Raw genomic sequence first — 21,372 nt, forward strand, 5'->3', positions numbered from 1 at the left:
TCATTCATCATTCTTAGGTAAAAGTGGAAATTGGTCTTACCATGAATTCTGTTTACTGAGAATGGATGACATTCCACCCACCTCTCCTTCTTCTGCTGGCAAGCTGAGGGGTGTGGGTTTTGACTCTTTCCACAGCCATACATATGGTTAGGAGTTTCGCCTGTCAGTGTATGTTCCACTCATTTTGGGGGGGGGGGGTATCTGTTCTACTTTGCTGTGGATAAGCCCTTTTTATGCTTCTCTATTTAGCGTTGGTTTCTCTTTTGCTGTTCAGTACAATTTCTCAACTGCTAGGTTTCAGTCAATGGCAGAGTTAAAGTTGAAATGTTGGTGTGGGGTCACGTTGTCCGTTCTGCTAGGCAATCTGATGTGAGGCATAACGTCTGCCCCTGGGGAGGAGGCAAAAAGCTTCAGTGGACCCTGCCTGTTCCTTCCAGGAGGAGTAATGTCCCTTTGAGGAATTTTATCAATCATTCCCAGTAAACAGAAAAATTCAGGGTAAGACCAATTCCTTCCTTCCTTCCTTCCTTCCTTCCTTCCTTCCTTCCTTCCTTCCTTCCTTCCTTCTAAATCAAACACACAATAGCATAAGAAAAGTGTTAAAATAACTGATTTACAAAGGCTTTTTTTAAAAAAAAGATGGCACATTTATTGCTACATAAATGTTATATACATAGTGTTTTCTGTTACATTTGACAGAAAAAATGTTGAACTTCTTTCTGCTGGTTGAAAAAGTTTATCAGTAACATCCTGAAATTTGACACAGGGTACAAATTTTCAATAAACCAACAATGGAAACCGGGTAACAAGATGAGAAGCAATTCATCTCGGACAAGTAGCTCTTACAATACTCCATAAGGTACTATACAGTGTGCTAGAACCCTACTATGCTCTTACAATGCTATTGTAAATTTATGGTATTAATGGACAGGTTACGGTAAATAACCCTACATTTTTTACTACCTAATATAGTAAAATAAAGTAAGAAATTTTTTTTACTGAAAACTTTTTTGATTTCAAAAATCTAGAAAGAGTAATATTTAGAATTCAAGACACTTTCTTACAAGATTATTGTATAAAAGACTAGCTACAGTGAAAAATAAGCCAAATGTTTTCTTTTTCTCTCTCTCTCTCTCTTTCTATTTTATGAAGGAAAGCTTCTGGGCATACCACAAAGTCTAATACAGCCAAGAGACAACAAGCTTGGAAGGAAGAAGGTCAGGCAGTGGCAGGTTAGCACTTTCACATGTCATCATAAGCAGAAGTTCATTGAGACAAGAAGCACTGAAATGAAGAACAAGGCCACAGAAGTTGGGTCAGGTGTTACTGGAGAACTGATAAATAATCCAGTCAGTCACTTCACAAACCAGTTGATTTTCTAGGAACCATCTAAGACGTGATCTAAAATTCTTAAGCCTGTTGTAGCAACATTTTTGTTCTTTCAAATGTGGTGAGATTATTCAGATGGCTAGTTGATCTATTTCTTTAGTGAGTACAAGCAGATGGCAGCCAGGAAGAGAGTTAGGAAAGTTGTGTTTTGATTGTCCCTTCCTGTCTGCCACACTCTGGGGTGCTACAGTGGAAGACAGCTTTTATGGAAGTTCAAAAGAGCTGGGATATCCCCAAAAGAGGGAGCAAGAAGGGAAGACTTAAGGACCACTCAGGTCAAGCTGCAACATATTCTGAGATTGCTGTTGCAGCTTATTTTCTAGGACAAAGACGTATGGCAAGAAGTTGATAAGATCCCATCCCAACCTTCTTTGCAGGTAAACTAGATGATAATTTTTAAGCTAAAGTGTAAGGACAGTCTGGCTGTTGCTCTTGTATCCCAGTGGTCAGATCCACTCACCCTACTCCTGCCACAACAAACTTCAGATCGGACTGCTCACCAGACTTTACAACAGGTAAGTAAGTCTCCTTTGCATTTTAATATATTTTATGCTTACAACCATTTACTTATACTTACTGCTTAGAAAACAAAGCAGTTCTAAGTTGGTTGCCCCCCCCCCCAAATTTACAGTTCACATTGTAAGTTATACTAGGAACCCCAACTGTCTAAAGGGTTTGAGAAATCAATAGTACATCACTTCTTTTCATTCCAAGAATGCTGTGACCATAGTATGGTTCATGCCTTGCACTTGGAACAGGAACACCTTTGCAATAAGGAACTGTGCCTGAGAGGGCTGGCAAGCATTTAAAAATAAAAAGACATACTAAGGAAAACATGCACCAAACAGCCAAAGGAATGGGAAGAATGACAGAAGCCCTTGTCCCTTCTTTCTTTTAAGACATTCACAAGTATGTTGGGAATGTGAAGGCTTAGAAGTTTTTGTAGTTTTGCTCTCTTAACACCAACCTCTCAGCTGAACTCCCATCAGTTTTGAACAGCTTAACATTTCCCTTCATATGTAGACCTTCACAGTTCCATCACAAATAAATAACAATTTGTAGTTACAATGCATTTGTCAATTCAGTTTAGGCACAAGGCAACTTCCACGGCGAGTGGAGGAATCAAAGAGTCTCTGATTGTGCTGGAGCGGCATGCTGCTTGCAAGAGGACAAGGAGGAGGAGGAGGAGGAGGAGATGCACAGAATATTTCTGGTGCTGAAATTCTATCAGGAGGAGATGCTGTTGGCATCATCACCCTGATGCAGTTGGTCACCAGTTACTTTAACCATATAATTGCGTTTGGGTTTCTTGTGTCTCCTATCAGATGTGTCTTTGTTCAATTTTGAGTCTGTGTCCTTGTGAAGAAAAGCAGGTCACCTTCTAGGTTTCCTCCCCATGATTCTGGAATTCTGGTGTGAAAATCATAGAAGATATTAGCAAATGATGATGGCACCATGAATGTCTGCTAAATCTACTAATAGTTACTATTTTCACCAGCAAAGCCTGGCTGATCTGCAGCTGGCCGAAAGACCAGCCAGCCCCAGCAAGCCATGTAGGACAGCATCCAGTTTTATGTGCAAGATCAGATTCTGTTTCTCTTGAAGCGGTTTATCCCACAGCACTGAGGCCCAATGGCCCCATCCAAGAAACTAGAGGCAGATCTACACTAAACATTAAAATCCTATCCAACACACATTTAGCCTCCCCCCCCCCCCCAAATCCTGTGAACTTAAACTCCAGCTCCCATGATTTGGGGGGAAAGTCATGTGCTTTGAAAGTGCACTGAATGTGCTTTAAATGTATAGTGTGTATCTGCCCTGCATAGAAATTGGTCTATTGCACTAGCCAATAGATCAAGTAGGAGTTGAAATGGCTTGACTTGCTTCCATTCTCTGTGTGGAGGTAGAGCAAAGTCAGCACCAAAGCATCAACTGTGCAAAGGAAAACACTCTACTCAAAAGAATCTCTCTGTCATGACAAGCTCATGGAGAAAATATGCCCAAGAGCCCATTTGCATTACCAGCTACTGGTCTATTTGCAGATGACCCCCTCAAAACTGGATGGACCACCTGCTGTAACCAAGACAGGCACACAACAGAGACCATTCCTATACCAAGCAATCAGTCTAGTTTGCATGGACAGAATTTTAGCCTTGGTCTACCCTCTTCAAAACTGTTCTGTCTTCACAATATATACATACTTTGTGGTTAATTCTCACAGTGAGTTTTACAGTAGCACAAAAGAGCCAGGTGACAAAATGCTTGGCACTCAGCTACTTTTGTGCAAAACTGATGTAGCAAGGGGGAAAGTAAAGGATGCCATAATAACAAAACAGCTACATCAAGTCATGAGGGCCAATCAGGGAGCTCACTTGGATGCTTCTTCCACAGAATTGGTTCTTTTGTGATTCTTTTTAGTTGCGTCTCTCATCTCTCCCGGCTAAAAAGTGGTACAAGTGACTTACGCAAACACCTACACAGGCTGAAGATCTGGTGCTTCTTAAGGTGAGCTCTCAGTAGATTTTTAGTAATGGCAAGTCCTAAAGGTTTTTGTTGAGTATTGCTATTCATTTTAACAAAACTATATTTGATGTGGTAAAATGGTAAAGGACTTTATAGCATTTGAAAACAACAACTAGATCTGGGTCTCATGGCAATAGTTAAAACAAGCACAAAGAGTAGTCAAATCATTTTCATACTTTAACTATGTCCTGTGTCCTGCCACCCAAATTTCAATTCTAGATATTCAAAAGAGCTTTCTTTAACTCACACAGATGTGAAATGTTTCACCTACCTGGCTGGTGTTTACATATGACCCATAGGGTTGGTAGTTTCACTAAGTCCAGGATGGCTTCCTGGGTGTGATGCTGGTGGCTCTGCCGATACGGCAGAAACTTTTTCTTCTTCCCTTCTCTTAAGGCAGGCTGCTTTTGGGTTTAGGTTCCTCTCTAAGAGTAACATAAAAAACACCACCTCTATTAATGCATGAAAGGTATGGTTTTGCTTGATGACTAGTTCTCAATATGGAAGCAAACCAAAGATCTATCTACCTGGCATTATCAAGCATGCTGAACTCCACAGATAGTTCTTACAGATGTTTATTTATTTCAATCTAGATATGCCATCTTTCTGAGCCAAGGCATCGCAAGGCAGCTTGTATAATGACATTTGAAATACATTGTTTTATGATTCACCAATTTTGCACAAAACAACAGTTTCAAAAATAAAAAATCTGTTTATTTGTTGTACTCAGCCCCAACCAGAGAGAGAACCAGCAGTCCACCAAGAGTTCAGAGATAGCCTGGGAGGTTTCCACAGAAGCCCTGCACATTCCTAGTGGCACCTGATTCTGGTGTGGAAACTCACGATTCAAAACAAAAGGACCATATTGATTTACTGTTTTTCACATTTATACCCCAAATATGGTTTCAGCAGGTCCCTGAGGCAATATAAGTCACAACTAAAAGCTTTTAAAACTTTATTTAAAATTTTTAATAAAACAAACAACACCATGTTAAACATTTTTCAAAAGATACTCCAAAACACAATGGAGACATTGTGATGGGTTACTGGGTTGTTGTTTATATTTTGATTATATATTTTATGGTTTTGCTAATGAAGCTTAAATTCACATTAGCTTTTTTTGCGTCTGTATCACACTAGTGACTCATGTGCAGCTTGTGATTGATTAAAACCTCAATAACCCTTTCAGATATACCAGTGTCAAGATATTCTCCAATCTATAGATCTGTGTATTTTATTGATTTTTGTCTAAATGCAGAAGTTTGCATTTGGTTCTGTTGAATTTCATTTTGTTAAGTTTTGGCTGATTTCCATTTTGTCAAGATCATGACTGTTTTCTACACTTGATCTTAGCTGACTGGCTAGGCGATTCCTGTTTTCTGAGATATTACTGACTCCTCCCAGTTTCATTTCTCATTTACAAATCTGCTAAGGATTCCATTCACCTCTTCATTCAAGTCGGCCATCCTCAACTTTGTGCCCTCAAATATGTTTGAGACTACAACTTCCATAAATCCCAACCAGTACAGCTGTGTGGTTCATCTGGAGGGCACCAGTTTGGGGAAGCCTGATCTAAGCACTGATAAAAATACTGCTATTGAATATTCCATTTCCATGTTCAGCTGTTAATTCCGTCACTTCCAAGATAAACACTCTCATCCTTGTTTTCTTACAACGTAACAGAAAAAAAGAATTCAAAATGAGGCCCAAGTTGCTGGCATAAGCAACAGAACAGATGAGATGTCACTTGGTGATTTAGACCACTGAGCAGATATTAATGTTGACACCTTCTGCATCTCGAAGACATTTATATGTACACCCTGGAAATGCATCAGATGAGAAAGCACAATACAAAACACAGCTGTGTCCAGGCGGCCCACAGGGAGAAATAAACAAGGGAGGGAGAAACACATCCTCTTTAGTGGGAGATGGTGTGGCTCTGATGTCCGTTTCATCATTTCTTTGACACAGATACAAAAGGAGTTGCATACGAGAGGTCAACAGTCGCTCCAGTTCGACAGGAGAATGTGATTATAAAGAACTGTGCTTATTTTATAACCCAACCTCAAGAGAGGACTTTTCAAGGTTGACATGGATATGGATTTGTTGCTAAGGGTTAACTCTGCTTCCAGTGGCAGCTGGTGCCCCCTCAAAGTCAGGCAAACCCCACAAGGATTATGATAAATGGACTTGACAGAATGTAATTTAAATAAAAAATTATCGCCTATGGTTAGGATTTAAAGCACTCAGGGCACTGGTGTGCACACAGAGCTCAGCAGGAACATTCCTGACACGGAAGACAAGGGGACAGCCCTTCCTTGCGCAGAGCTCCAGGCACGCAGCGGATCCTCCTTCTATGAACCCGCACTGCAAACACCACACAAGCTGAATTCATGATCATTAGCGAAGATTATCAATGTATTTTCAGTTGCATCTATCCTTTGCTTTCTTTATTCAGTTTTAGTATTTCAATTTGTAGATATAGCCAAACATCCAGAGGTTAGGGAGGACTTGGACCTGAGAGAGCAAGCTTAAATTCTCAGTTCAGTCATGAAGCTCCTAGCCTGCCTTGGGCAAGTAGATCAACATCTAAAATTGCCTGCCTGCATCATGGGAACGGTGGTGGCTGGCACAAGAGTGCTGCTCACCTGCCTTCCCAGCATGGAGGTTGCTGCCAGGAGTTAAGGGAGCAGGGAGGTCGGTGTTGTGGGGGCAGAGCTGCAGAGCCAATCAGATAATCCCGAGACCGTGTTCTGCACCTCGCCCCCCCCCAGGTTACCAGCAGTGACCTCTGCATTGGGCAGCCAGGGCAGCAATGCTGCTCCACCCTGTTTTGCCTGGGAATAACAACTGACCTTATGTTAACTTACGTTTACTGATATCATGCCTGCAGTAACAATGAAATAAGCCCAGACAGAAAATCACCACAGAGTGACTGCATGAAGTGACTGTGAAGCCCTAGCACACAGTTTGAAGGAAGAATGAGGTACACAAACCAAAAAAATCATGAATAGGCCTACAAAGACTTTATGGTAAACATAAATTGAATTATAAAAGCAAAACAATTATACAAAACACACAGCACATAAATAGTATAACACTAATGGAGAAGAAAATACCTGCTCCCCTGCGCCCTGGCATGGCACTTTACCCCCTTTTTCCTGAAAAAGAGCCCCAGAGCCAGTGTGGTGTAGTGGTTAAGAGCGGTAGTCTTGTAATCTGGGGAACCGGGTTCGAGTCTCCGCTCCTCCACATGCAGCTGCTGGGTGACCTTGGGCTAGTCACACTTCTTAAGTCTCTCAGCCCCACTCACCTCACAGAGTGTTTGTTGTGGGGGAGGAAGGGAAAGGAGAATGTTAGCCGCTTTGAGACTCCTGAAGGGGAGTGAAAGGCGGGATATCAAATCCAAACTCTTCTTCTTCTTCTCTTCAATCATAAGTGATAAAATGCTACCACATGCTTCTAGAGAAGGGGAACTGAGGCAGGGGGCTGCTGGCCTTGGCTTAAAGTTACTGCGCTCTGTCCCAAGCAGCACCATGCCAACCCCAGAGGGTCCAGATGCCTGTGCTGAACTGTGATTTATTTATTTTAAAAATTTATATACCACTTCATTGTTAAAGAAATCTCTAAGTGGTTTACAACAATATTAAGCAGTATGTGATACATGGGCATTTTCTTGCCTCTGTGATATTTCTGGGTGACGGGGTGGAGTTTGCGAGAGAAGCAGATACAACAGCCTGGACCCGTTTGTTAAAAAGCAATAAAATCTCTCTGTGTTCCCAGGTTTATGTTGAATCTTACTGAAAAAAGGAACTCTTAAAAGTTATATGTGCTCAGCTCTCCCACTAAATATGCTGGAACTCAAAAAGGGTTAGGTCTGGCCATCCTAAGTTTATACACAACAGAGCTGGCAGCCACCCATGATACTGTGGAATTGCACCACCCAGCATGAATGGATAGGTGGTGAATCCTGAGTGCACCACACCCACTTCACACAGCACTGTGCAGAAAGGCCTGTCAAAGTCCTGCCACTGCCACCTCTTGCCCACAAGGCAACATGGCCTGCCCTCCTCCTTCATCCCTATCCCTCTTAGATGCAAATTAGAACACGGCTTAATAAATGACATTCAAACTTGGATGAAGAAGGCAACACAAAAACTGGGACAAAGAGGGAAAGAAGAGAAAGATGCTCCGCCCAGCCAAGCTCACCTCTGACTTGCTGCTCGAGACTGAGAATGACTGCCACAGCCTGGTGAAGAATAAGCAGCTTGGTCTGAGGTTTCTCACTCTTCAGATGAAGTTGACACATCCGGCCCAGCTCTTTGAATGCTTCGTTAATATCTCGGACCCGCAAGCGCTCACGAGCGTTATTGGCCATCCGCCTCTCTCGCTCCCGCTCCAGCTTTTGTTCCGGATTTAAGTCCTCATCTTCATTAGTGCTGCTGTAAACACAAGCAGGTAAAGTGCCTGGAGTAAGCACCTGGCAATCATCCCTGTTCATATCGTATCACAGAACTTTTTACTGCTGCCTGCATTCCTCCTTTTCAAGTGTCTTCCATGCAAGGAATTGGCCTCTGCAAACCAGAACAATGAGCCCTAATTTCTCACTCTAACCCCACTCCCCACCCGCTTTTGCTACTTTTGGCCAACCCATCTCTCACACAAGTAGAACATTTGCATGAATAGTGTAGCCTGTCAGTGAGGTTATGGCAACCTGAAGACAGTGTTCCAAAAATGTTGCCAGAGTTGAGATCTGTGAGCACCTGGCTCTTAGTTTATGCAAGCATGTTGTGAGCAAGTTCACCCCAAAGTAATTAACAAGAGAAATTACTGCCGCCAAGGTGAATTTGCTGAAGTGATCCTTCTTTTTGCCTTACTAGTCATTTCCTCCAAACCAGAAGCAGATCTTTCAGAGGTCCACGCAGCTCACATGAACAGTTCAGGATGGAAGGTATACACAACAAAGACTCAGAGCTTACTTAAGAATGACAGCTTATCAGGAAGAGCAAAAAAACACCTACACCTGGCAACTCACTCCTGACTTGAAAAGCTGCCCACTTCTCCATGTGAAGTGCCTGTCATCCTTTGTGGTGTACCAGAAATAGTGGACCTTATTCTGAGGGGTCAATAACAGTTTGCATGAACTACTGTGCCTTAGAACAGTGTTTCCCAACCTTGTGCCTCCAGATGTTTTTGGCCTACAACTCCCATCATCCCTGACCACTGGTCTTGCTAGCTAGGGATGATGGGAGTTGTAGGCCAAAAACATCTGGAGGCACAAGGTTGGGAAACACTGCCTTAGAAGACACTGAAAGAAAACTTCCATATTGAACTTTCCATTATTTGTACACTGAACTGACACCTGAAATCATATATGCTCTTTTTTATTCTGCCCCCCCCCCAACCACTCTAAGACTTTTTCTCACCCCAGGCAGAGGGTACTGACAGAGAACCTGACCTCTGAGGAGTGGGCTGCTATACCTTGTTCTTCCTCTTGATGAGATTTTGATATCCTTTTGGGAGGACTCATCGTCAGATTTCATATCATCAGAGGAGGCAAGTTCATGTGTGTTGTCATCTTTCTCCTTGTGCTCTGACTTGATCTCAGCCGGACCTAATGCTACGGAGTGGTTCGGCAACCCAGATGACAGCACTGCATGCAAACACAACAGAGTAATAAGAAATAAGATCAGGCAATAAGAAATCCACCACCTCCCTTATGTTTGTCCAAAGACAACCTGGATTAAGAAAATGGGTAGCAAGTGGCTCCCACCCAGATAGAGAAGACACAGGAAAATGTTGAAAAAGGAACTAAGCTCAGGACGAAGGTCATAAGGTAGTATTAGAAACCCCTCCCTTCTTTTGCTCCAAACTAAACATAAGTGTTTCAAGGTGACAATGTGGGAGGCTCTAATGTTGAGTCCATTAGCTGTCTGAAATAGCTACTTGATGGGTTGGGTGCATTTGGGTTTTGTGGGGAAGATGATGTAATTTAATATGACAGATAAAAACAGTTTGTTTTTTCACTTGAACTCCAACACTGATGCTTTTATTGGCTGCTCAACATGTCACCCATTAGACTTTTTTTCTTGATAAAAAAACCCAAAACTTGAAGTTTTCAGTTAAGAATCTCTCACAATTCCAGAAAACCTTTGAAATGTAATTGCTGTCTACAATAAATTAGAGGTCCATGCCAGGAGAGAAGAAATTTAAGACCGTGCTTATTTCAGCAAGTGTCACAAAAGACCAGGACCAGTTCACAACAATTCTGAAGTGAGAAAAAGAGCCTCTAGGAACTCTGCTGGATACGTCTGTCTTGCCCCTGTTTTGGCTTCAAATAAGTGATCATGTAAAGCCCTGGGCAATAATAATTCTCCCTGCAAAGACAAAAACAAATTGCTTTGGGAGGGGGAGGCAGGAACTTTTCCAGATTCCAGTCGCCTTGCCCTGCTAGCATTGTGTGCATGTCTCAAGTGGAACTAAGTGTGGCTCTCATCCCAAACCCTTTTCAGTGCAACATGAATGGTTCTCATTTCCCCATATTCTACTCTTGAGAACCTGAAATACATGGCACATATACACTGCCTCCTGCAGCAGACTCTTATTAAGTGATCCTTGAGGGGATATAACCTCTCCATAGTGCCCTACTGTCTATGAGAAATGTTGAGAGAATAAAAGTTTTCTGTGATGTACCTAATAAATGATTACTGCAGGTTGAAAGGCAAAGGGTAAGAAATTATTCAGTATTTACATGATATGGGGCAGCGGGTAGGGTGGGGAACAGGCAGAGATCTTATTAGCTGTAAGAGTAACGACTCTTGGTGTTGACCAAGCACACAGACTATCATTCTTTTCAGGACCCACAACCCAAATCACTGTGCTTTGGATTTATAAGATACCATTCAAAGAAATATTATTTTAAGAGACCATTTGGAGAATTGTTGGCAAACACCATATGAATAAATCAGGGACCAGAATGGGCAGTCCTTGTGCACTGTGGCTGTAAGTTCCAACTAGTCCAGAAAATGACGCATTCTACCCCCTCTGTGCATAAGACCTACTCAAAGAAGCCATCTGTGGTACTGCTCATTTTACTGTGCGACCTAAAGGGAAAAAGAAGGGAATCCATCCATTCAGGCCAGCAAAACTTCTCATGCCTTAGCTTGTTTCAGCTGAGAACTGAAAGTGCTCTTAAAGATACCTGCTATGAATGGGTGTGTTCTGCCAAGGCTGGGGTATCAGTTCAGCTTGTTACTGTATAAACATCATTTTAAAGAACAGGAAGTGCTACACAAGTCCATTTCAGTTTATAGGGAACCACTTCTGCAGGTGAAATCCAAAAGTGATTGTGCAGATTTAATCCCCTTCTTTAAAAATTTAGAAGATAGGCTGACACATGCAGTTTGGAAGGAAAGACAGACAACTATTATGGGATATGCTACATGCGCGCGCTTAAGTAGAAGTGGGGAACTTCCAGCATGCACATCAGATTTAGCCTAACTAAACTCCCCATTTGGCCCCCAAGGCCATTTTGGCCAAGCCATGCCCATGTGCCCTACATCTGATATTATATAGGATGTCAGGTGTGGAGCAGGTAGCGGTGGGGTTAAAAGAGGCATCCCACAATCAGCTGGTTGTTAGGCTTTTGGGAAGCTTATTACTGATTGAGAAGTATGTGCAAAGTACTTTGCAGTTATTGTGCTCAGCACTGCCCAAACACCAACTAGAGCAGCTTTCCAAACTGTGTGTCGTGACCCGTTAGTGTGTCAGCTGCAATGTGTGGGTGTGTCGAATGAATGCTCTTACAAGGGATTAGTTTAACCTCCGGTTTGCTAGTAAAACTGAATCACTGTGAGCGAAATGAAACATGTCTAAAAAGTGTCACCAACATGAAAAGTTTGGAAAGCTCTGGACTAGAGGGTTTGCAAAGCACCTTGTGCAGCAATTCTGAAGCACCCAACAATCAGCTGGTTGCTGGATGCTTAGTAAACTCTGCACAAGGGTTATGCTTTGACAGGTCCTGTCTACTTGTCAAAGATGGCCTGCACAGGTGGAGTGGGGAGAAGATACAAGATCTGGCTTATCGGTGAAAAAATGTTTCCCATCACTGTTTAAGACAGGTATACAAACATTGCCAAAGCATGCCTGGGATCACAACAAACAGCAACCCAAATACAAGTTTTTAGGGAGAGGAATCAGTGGGGTTTACATGAAGAATTTTACTGCATATCACAAAGATTCCTCCAGCTACAGTATATTTCTCGTTCATGAAGAGACAATTAAATACAGGCAGGTTTGTAGATTAGACTCCCTAGGATGCTTAGATGGACTAGTCACCCAGAGTCATGCGTTAGGAAAAATCCAGCTGGAATTCATCTTACCTCTGTACTTTTCTTACCTCTGTAGCTTTCTTGTGCTTTGTGGTTTAGTTCAGAATTCTGAGCAGAAAGGGCACTGGACAATCCCGAATGACTGCCACTGAGGCTGACACTGTCTTCTCGGTGCGCACTGACCTAGGACAAAAAAAGCACAATCACAGATAATCAGTCAGGCAATAGACGCAGTCAGCCCAAGGTCTTTCTCAGTGGCAGTGGCTCCTAGCACTGCTGACACGGGGAATGAGTAGTGAGGTCGTTATGTTTGCTGATGATACTAAATTGTTCAATAAAACAAAAAGTGATTGTGAAGAGCTCTGAAAGGACATATCCAAATTGACCAAATGGGCAGTAAAATGGAATTCAGTGTAAATTCAATGTAAACAAGTGTAAAGTGATGTATGTAATTGGGGGGGGGGGGTCATAATTGCACAAACAAGATAACGGGATCTGAACTGGCAGTGACTGACCAGGAATGAGACCTTGGAGTAAAAGTAGATAGCTCAATAAAGATGCTGACCCCATGTGCAGCAGCTGTGAAAAAGGCAAATTCCACGCTGGAGTTAAGAAAAGAATTGAATTTGGAATACTTTGTACAGTTGCAGTCACCTCATCCCAAAAACAATATTGTAGTTGGAAAATGTTCAGAACAGGGCAACAAAATGATAAAGGGATAACAACTCCCTGTGAGGAAACATGGCAGCATTTTGGGCTCTTCAGCCCAGAGAAAAGGCAAATAAGAGGTTACATGATAGGCATTTATGAATTATGTATGGTATGGAGAAGGAAGAAGAAAAGTTTTTCTTCTTGCATAGCACTAGAACTTGTGTACATTCAATAAAGCTGAATATTGGAAGATTTGGGACAGAAGAAAGTACTTCTTCACATACTGCATAGTTAATCTGCTATTGAATTTACACAACAAGAGGTAGTGATGGTCACCCAGTTAAATGGCTTTAAAAGATAAATTCATGGAGGACAAAGCTATCAGTAGCTACTAGCCATGATGGCTATGCTCTGCCTTCATAGTCAGAGGCAATAATGTTTCTGAATGCCAGCTGCTGGAAACCACAAGAGAGGAGAGTGCTGTTATGCTTGAATCCTTCTTGCAGTTTTTTCACAAGTGTTTGGTTGGCCACTGTGAGAACAGGATGCTGGCCTAGATGGGCCATTAGCCTGATCTAGCAGGCTGTTCTGATGTTCTGCCAATGCAGAGTTATGGTTCCCCTCCTATGACACAATGCTTCTACCATTAATTGAAGAAGATCCAAGAGAAGTGAAGTTAAAAGTACCGTAAATGGGAAGGGAAATAATATCACTTCACACAGCCAAGGTCCTGTTCTTATTCTTATTATAATTTTACTGCCCTATACCTGCAGGTCTCAGAATATAAAACCACAAGGTACATAATCAAAATAAAAACCACCACCACCCAACAACCCCCCCAAACACATTTTAAAAGGGCATAGGATGTCAATCAAATAAACCAAAGGCCTGGTTAAAGAGGTGTATAATGAAGGCTCCAGGCGAACCTCCCTGGGAAGAGCATTGCACAGACGGGGAGCCACTGCCGAAAAGGCCTGTTCTCGTGTTGCCACCCTCTGGATCTCTCTTGGAGGAGGTGGGTTCATATGGAAAGAGGCGGTCCTTGAGGTATTGTGGTCTTGAGCACTTTAAGGCTTTATAGGTCAAAACCAGCACTTTGAATTGGGCCTGGAAAATAATTGGGAGCCAGTGCAGTCGACCAGGATTGGTGTAATACGCTCAAACCGCCTCACTCCGGTGAGCAACCTGGCCTTGCAACAACAAACACTATATTATTTGTACCCCACCCATCTGATGGGGTTGCCCCAGCCACTCTAGGCAGCTTCCAGCATATACAAAAGCATAATTAAACATTAAAAGCATAAGATATTAAGCACTTCCCGATACAGGGCTGCCTTCAGAGGTCTTCTAAAGGTTGCAACATATCTCAAGGGTTGAGAGTTGGGTTGTAAGAGTTTGTCTCCTCACCCCTCATGAGAGATCCCTTCTTGCAACATCAGTGCCAATATCATACATTTTTTGCTGATTGGCTGCCAGGATTGATGACATGCTTCACCATGAACCCTTGGTTGCTGGCACTGAAGGCCTATGCTTGGCAGGTCAAAGGTCATCCCCCTCCGCCCCTTTAACACACGTATTCATGGGAGAAGGAACAACAAATGCAAACCTGAAAGGGGGGGGGCATGCAATCAAGCACTACTATAGAGATGAAGCTTTTTTTTTATAGGAATAAATAGCAGAGAACAGCAGCTAAAAGATTAAGCCTTTAATTAAATAGGTTTATTGCCCACAGTTACACATGAGAACCCCTGCTTTTCAATAAATCCTTCAAGCCTAGTAAACTGCTGAGCTTTGAATCCCTCTTGAGTAATTAATGCAGCTTTTCTCTTTAACATTTAGTGTGGATTTTACTGAGACATAGATAAATACCCTTATGCAAGTTCATGCTTTAATTTACTGTTTCCTGTGAACTCCAATTCATCCTGATTTGTTGTATTACTTTCCAAATGCAAGATTCTTCCACAAAGACAGATGCATACTAGTCAAATATTTCCTAGATGCTCTTCTTTTCCTTTTAACATAGAACCATGCCTCAGGTTAGTGTAAAGTTTCACAATAATATCAATAGTCACCAGATAGAAATAGAAATGCAAACAAGTTTCTATATGAAGAAAGTGTGAAACTCTCCGGGGCTGGAGGGTTAAAAATAAAACTTTGTTAAATTCTGCTGTAGAAGGTTTGTATATCTTTATTCTAGTTATGCTCAAATCCAAATAACATTCAAGCTGCTAATCATGAGATGTCTTACGGGCAAAGTAGCTACAGAATATTATTAAATTTTTATTCTTCAAGCAATGTCCAAACCTAACAGCTACCAGATTCTTGATAATGTTAAAATCTAAGACTAATCCAATAATGACAGACAGATCAAATGTTAGATTCAGAAAACAGTCTGGAAACTTTGAAAGTGAAGTTGTACTTCTAGGAACATATAATAGGGGACTCAAGAAAATAATTTAGATTAAATATTTTGCCAGGAATGCCATTACACAGCAATGTATGACATAGAATCATAGAATTGTAGAGTTGGAAGGGATGCTAAGGATCATCTAGTCCAACCCCCTGCAATGCAGGAATATGCAGCTGTCCCATACGGGGATCAAACTTGCAAGCTTGGCATTCGCTGCACCATGCTCTAACCAACTGAACCACCCAGGCATGTTAACCAAGTACAATATCAAATCAACTTAAATGAGTTCTCAGGTTGATGAACTAAACCCCATTAGATCATTAACTGAATTCAAACAGCTACTTTCTTAATAAGATACTTCAGGAAATACTAATTTCTGGAATTTCAAAACCTGGCCAGAATGTTAACTTTGTAACAACACTGGCAGTGTTTAGACATCACACTAAGCCATAGTTTAGAGCAAACTTAGTCTGGATTACTCAACTCTCACTCTAATGTAGCAGTCCTAAAGTAACTGACACTGAAACCAGAAGGTTTCACATCTGACCAAGGTGACAAAAAGAGAGAGCAAAGGACAACTCCCCTGTTGAAAACAATCCTGGCATCCAACAAAACGAGGACCCATTTAAGGGGGCATTTCCATGTAGGCAAAGCCAAGCCTATGAACACAAGGATCAAGCATAAAGAACCAACTGTCTGCCATGCATCACAGATTTTTGAGGGGATATTTACTGAAACCTTATCAGGTGCGACACAAAACACCAGCAGGAGCCCTAGCACCTGTGGGTGCTGCACTGGCAACCCCTGCACTATACATTTCTTGCAGTGGACCGAGAAAAGTACAGCATGTCCAAGCAGCTTGCAAAATAGGACTCTTTAACTTGTTGCTGAGTACCGAGTACAAAAGGAAATACGTCAAAGAATAGAGAGACAGCCAACTTACTTGAAAGTGCTCAACATGTCTGGCAAGAGAGCTAGTGAAGGACTCTGCTCCCTACTTTAGCTTAAAGTTATTGTAGTTCATGCCAATGCCAGGCTTCTCCCAAAAAGCACAATGGAATCTAACAGTAATGTATGCTTCCAAACATGAAATAGAACGCAAAATGGTGGGTTGCTTTTAAGATTTAAAATGTTCATTGAGTAAAGAGCAGGGAAAGTGTAACAGCCAGCACAACAGAACACACCAAAACAACAATTAAGCAGAGATGCAGGAAATGGTTTTTTTAAAGCTGGCAGAAAACTTAAGCAAGTGTTACAATAAAACCATGCCTGGTTATGCAAGTCATAAAAAATAAGACTTACATTACTCATTTCCTTGTTTCTTCTGCCAAGGACATTTTCAAGGAAATTTAATTATTTTTTCTAAGAGTTAAGAAGTTAAAATGAGCTGCAATGGGATGTCCAAAATATATTGCTAAATCTTAATGAACTTTTTTTGGCCAAGGTTTACTCAGAAGGGCAAACTTTCCTACTTCATCAGTGCTTCAGTCAACATACATGATCTTCCCCAACCTAGTGTTCTCCAGATGTTTAGAACTACAACTCCTTTCAGACCCAGCCAGCATAGAAGGCCTTGTCCTACGCATTCTATCGACTGAGAGCAGTCAGAATTCCATCAACAAAAATTATATGGAGAAGAAACTACTAGGCACCCATCCTTCACTCAGGCCAAGGGATTCAGACTGCTCAGCTGTGGATGATGCCTCCATATCTGACTGGTGAACCCTCCACAGTTTCTTCTTAGAGAGCAAGCTAGAATGAGAAAAACTTAGCTCTTCCTCGCTGGTGCTTCAGAGGTGATGAGAGGGGTAAGGAGGTTTGGCCTTATAACATTATTACTTTCATAATGTTATATTTGATTAAGAGCTATACTAGCAATGTTCACCAATATTAGCATGTCTACTTGCACTAGTCAGCCAGCCCAACAAATCTGAGCACATTTTCTATCTCACCACTGAAGACAATCCTATACCAGACCCACCAGTCTGTTTCTCCCTTAGTACCTATGATGTAGAGCCCATCATTTCTGAATTAAATGGGGATTCAGGACAAGTTTCCAGTGATACACACAGACCATGACTGCATCTTCTACATAAATCACAATCTCTACACCCAATATCAAAACAAAAAAATTCCTTCCAGTAGCACCTTAAAGACCAACTAAGTTAGTTCTTGGTATGAGCTTTCGTGTGCATGCACACTTCTTCTATCTGTAACTACACCCAATATGTAGTTCAAAAAAATGAAATTGGTTCTTACTATTTCTATTTGCAGATTAGGTTGGAAGACATTTTATCTTGAGTATGCCACTTCCTACTGGATTTGATAGGCAAGGACCTGAGTCTTTTGCCTCTTCCAGGGGGAGGAGTCATCTTGCCCCTCCAGATCAAACTGGCAGAGCAGAAATAACTCCTCAACCCTAAAAATCAAAACACAAAAACAGAACCATGCAAGGGAATAGGAAAGAGAAAACAATAACAGAAAGAAACAAGCTGAACAAACAGCATCACTAAGCACTGTGTGCAGATTGAAGGATGCAGGTTGCAGCCATGATGCCCAAACACCGCAGAAGAGGGATGCAAAGTGTTTGCAAATATGGCAAACACTTACCGTATTTTTTGCTCTATAAGACTCACTTTTTCCCTCCTAAAAAGTAAGGGGAAATGTGTGTGCGTCTTATGGAGCGAATGCAGGCTGTGCAGCTATCCCAGAAGCAAGAACAGCAAGAGAGATTGCTGCTTTCACTGCACAGCGATCCCTCTTGCTGTTCTGGCTTCTGAGATTCAGAATATATTTTTTCTTGTTTTCTTCCTCCAAAAACTAGGTGCATCTTGTGGTCTGGTGCGTATTATAGAGCGAAAAATACTGTACTCCACAAATACACCTTTTATAAGAATTACACAAAAACAAAAATAATCCGAATTAGGACTTTGGTAGCAGTCCAAGAAGATCAAGTTAGAAGAGTATTAAAATTTAATTGTCAAGGGTAAGAAGCCTGATATCCACAAGAATATAAGAGTTTGACATTTTGCTCTTTGCTGACCACAACAAATGCAGCTTCTCTCTCTTCTTCTGTATTTCAGTGGTTAGCTTGTTCCACCAGAGCACATCTGCAATGAATGGATACACAGCTGGCTGAGTTCCAGAAAATCTCAATATCCTTTCTACAAATGGCCAGGACCACATGGACCAATAGAAACAAAAAAGAATCCAGTTAGGGGTACCAGAAGAAACAAACTCTTAGGATATATGCAGAGAGGGGCAAAGTGGAAGGCGAGAATATACCCAGAGCCTTGCATAAGATTAAGAACAGTCTTTTACTTCCCATATAAGCCTGGTCAGTGAGTTTCATAAACTCAAAACCAAGTCCCCCATTTTACCTACTTTTCCAGTGTGAAGTGTTTGGTTTGCCCCCCCCACACACTTTATTTCCTTCTTCATTATAGCTTCTCTCTGCACCAAAATGCATGAATAACAAAGGCATTCTAGTTTCAAGGCAATCATACAGGAAGGAGAGAGGAATGGCATTATATGTACAGGATGTGTACACTTGTGAATAGATCCATGACCCAGAGCATGGAAAGCAGATTGTGAGAATATGGGTAAAAACTGTAGGAGAGAGAAACAACAGTGACCTTACTGTGGGTGTCTGCTATAGACCGCCAAGCCAGACTCAAGTCTTGGATGATGCCTTTCTAGAGCAGATTACCAAACATTCCAAAAGGAGAAATACAGTGGTCATGGGAGACTTCAACTTCTCAGATATTGTTGGAACTCAAACACTGCCAAGAATGTAAGGACTGACAAATTCCTCCATTGCCTTGCTATCAATTTCATTTCCCAGAAGGTGGAAGAAGCAACAAAGGAATCATCTGTCTTGGACCTGGTCCTCACCAATAGGGAGGAACTATTCAACGTAATGGAAGTACAGTGGTACCTCGGTTTAAGAACAGTCCAGTTTAAGAACGATTCGGTTAACAAACTCTGCAAAACCGGAAATAGTGTCCCGGTTTGAGAACTCTACCTCGGTCTAAGAACGGAATCCAAATGGTGGGAGGGCACCAGCGGCAGGAGGCCTCATTAGGAAAAGCACACCTCAGTTTAAGAACCGTTTTGGTTTAAGAACGGACTTCCAGAACAGATTAAGTTTGTAAACCAAGGTACCACTGTACTGGGAAACTTGAGAGGAAGTGATCATGTCCTCCTGGGTTTCGTGATACAGAGGCAAGAGAAAGCTGAGTGTAGTTGGACGCACTCTGGTCTTCAAGAAGGACAATTTCAAAAGCTTAAGGAACTACTTGATGAGATCCCACGGTCAGAAAAGAGAGTCCAAAATAGATGAGAGCTTCTTCAAGTTGAAATAGTGAAGGCCCAAATGCAGACAATTCCAACAAGAAAGAATAGTGGGAGGCATCTAAGGAAACCAGTGGTGATGTGTATGTTTCTGATAGTAAGAGCTGTTCCAACAGTGGACTCTCTTTCCATGGAGGTTTTTAAACAAAAGGCTGGATGGCCATCTGCCATAGATGCTTTAGTTGAGATTTCTGCATCACAGGGGGTTGGACTAGATGATCCTCAGGGACCCTTCCAACTCTAGAATCATAAATTTCCAACTCTAGAATCATAAACTTAGCCTGCTGATAATGTCTATCATGCAATTCTATGAATGCCTGAAGCCAAACATGCCACTTTTGGGGGGCGGGGGTTTAACAGGAAACCAGCTAGTCTCCTGGATGCTTAACAGTATTAATAAAAATGGAAGTGAAAGTCATTCTGTTTTCTATATTGTACCCCTTCACCAACTACTTTGATGGGAGGTGAAATTCTGCCTTCATTAAGAAATACCCAGCTGTGAACCTGTTTAAAAGGAAACATTCTCAGAATAGCCAGCAGCTTTGAAAACCAGGCTGTAAACAAGCCAACCTAAACTGTTTGAGGGGAAAAATGAACAGAAGCAAATCTGCGATATCATTTTCTTACACAATGATTTCAGCGTCTCTGACTCTGATTCATGGCCGTCTTAAATCCATTTATGTAGAATGATTCATACATGTATTAATGACAGTGAGATATTTCTCTCTTCTGGGGATGAGGGAGAAGATTAGTCTAAGGACTTTGCTTTCCCATTGTTACATAAACTACAGCTGTGCTCAAAGTCATAACATTCACATTCTGAGTTTGGGCACAACTTGGTTTCACATACCAGCAGCTTCTTTCCAGGCTTGTTTGCCAGCATCTGTTACTAGAAGTTGGTTGCATTTTATAACCATTTTTCCAACCCAGAACACTTGAGACCAATTCCATCCCCCTTGACTGCTTTCCCAGTTCAATCTCCATGTTTGCTACTTCAAGCAGAACATGGCCTGCCAATTATTAAACATCTGGAAAAATCATATGTATAAGCTCAAGTACTATTAGTAAAAGTCTCCGGTTTCTGTATCGGTCAAAGCAGCAGGATTTTACGGAGCGTTCACCAGGCGAACCACTTTAGCTCTTCCCCTCTTTCTGCCCTCCCTTCCCCACCCTCTACATTCCTTCCAAATGGGAACTACCAGCAGATGCATCAGGCTGCCATTTCTTCTTCCACAATCACTATCACTAGTTTGGTTTCTGACAGATGTTACTGATGCATAACATCAAATCTTCAAGCTTCAGTTCTACTAAAAATTAAATCAGGAGTCAGTCAGTTTAACGCATTCAGTAGATTAAATAGCTACTTACTATTGAGGCTTGCCGACTGGTGGTTACAAGGCTGGAAGCTCCATAATTTGAGTTCAAACTACTAACTGGCCCATTGTGGGAAGATCCCAGTAAACTATGTATCTCTCCATGGGCGCTCGGCAGGCTCGTTGAAGGCCCCACCGCATGGCTCCTCAGCACATTGATGGCATCATCGAGTCTGTCCAAGCGATCCTCCATCCGGGACTGCTGTTAGGATTTAGAAGGAGCACAAAGGTCATTTATTGTACACATCTGCTAAATCCATTATATACTGTCATGCTTTCTACAATGGAAGACATGAAAGGCAAGTGAAATGCAGTATCAAAAGGATTTCAAACGCAGCTAAGC

At 41.8% G+C, this 21,372-nt stretch overlaps 1 protein-coding gene and 1 long non-coding RNA gene across 28 annotated transcripts in view; one reads left to right on the forward strand and one right to left on the reverse strand.

Annotated features, from left to right (window-relative positions):
- Window positions 1–623: 623 nt before the first annotated feature.
- Window positions 624–8,115, forward strand: LOC310831795. Its single transcript, XR_014557958.1, has 3 exons — window positions 624–3,395; window positions 3,663–7,095; window positions 7,379–8,115. It is a non-coding gene; the product is annotated as an uncharacterized lncRNA (long non-coding RNA).
- TCF12 (transcription factor 12) overlaps window positions 624–21,372 on the reverse strand; it is a 137,777-nt gene continuing 117,028 nt past the window's right edge. For 15 of the 27 annotated variants that reach the window (XM_083712605.1, XM_083712599.1, XM_083712616.1 and 12 more), the window contains 6 exons: window positions 21,025–21,231; window positions 12,311–12,425; window positions 9,394–9,565; window positions 8,122–8,354; window positions 4,184–4,337; window positions 624–2,799 (listed from right to left, as the gene is read on the reverse strand). In XM_083712605.1, coding sequence (XP_083568731.1) covers window positions 4,195–4,337; window positions 8,122–8,354; window positions 9,394–9,565; window positions 12,311–12,425; window positions 21,025–21,231 — 870 coding nt within the window. In that variant the 3' untranslated portion in view covers window positions 624–2,799; window positions 4,184–4,194. The remainder of the gene's footprint in view (window positions 2,800–4,183; window positions 4,338–8,121; window positions 8,355–9,393; window positions 9,566–12,310; window positions 12,426–21,024; window positions 21,232–21,372) is intronic. The other 12 variants (XM_083712595.1, XM_083712617.1, XM_083712607.1 and 9 more) reach the window with 2 other exon arrangements.

This window comes from Podarcis gaigeae, assembly GCF_964106915.1.
Source record: "Podarcis gaigeae genome assembly, chromosome: 14".
Lineage (NCBI taxonomy): Eukaryota > Metazoa > Chordata > Lepidosauria > Squamata > Lacertidae > Podarcis > Podarcis gaigeae.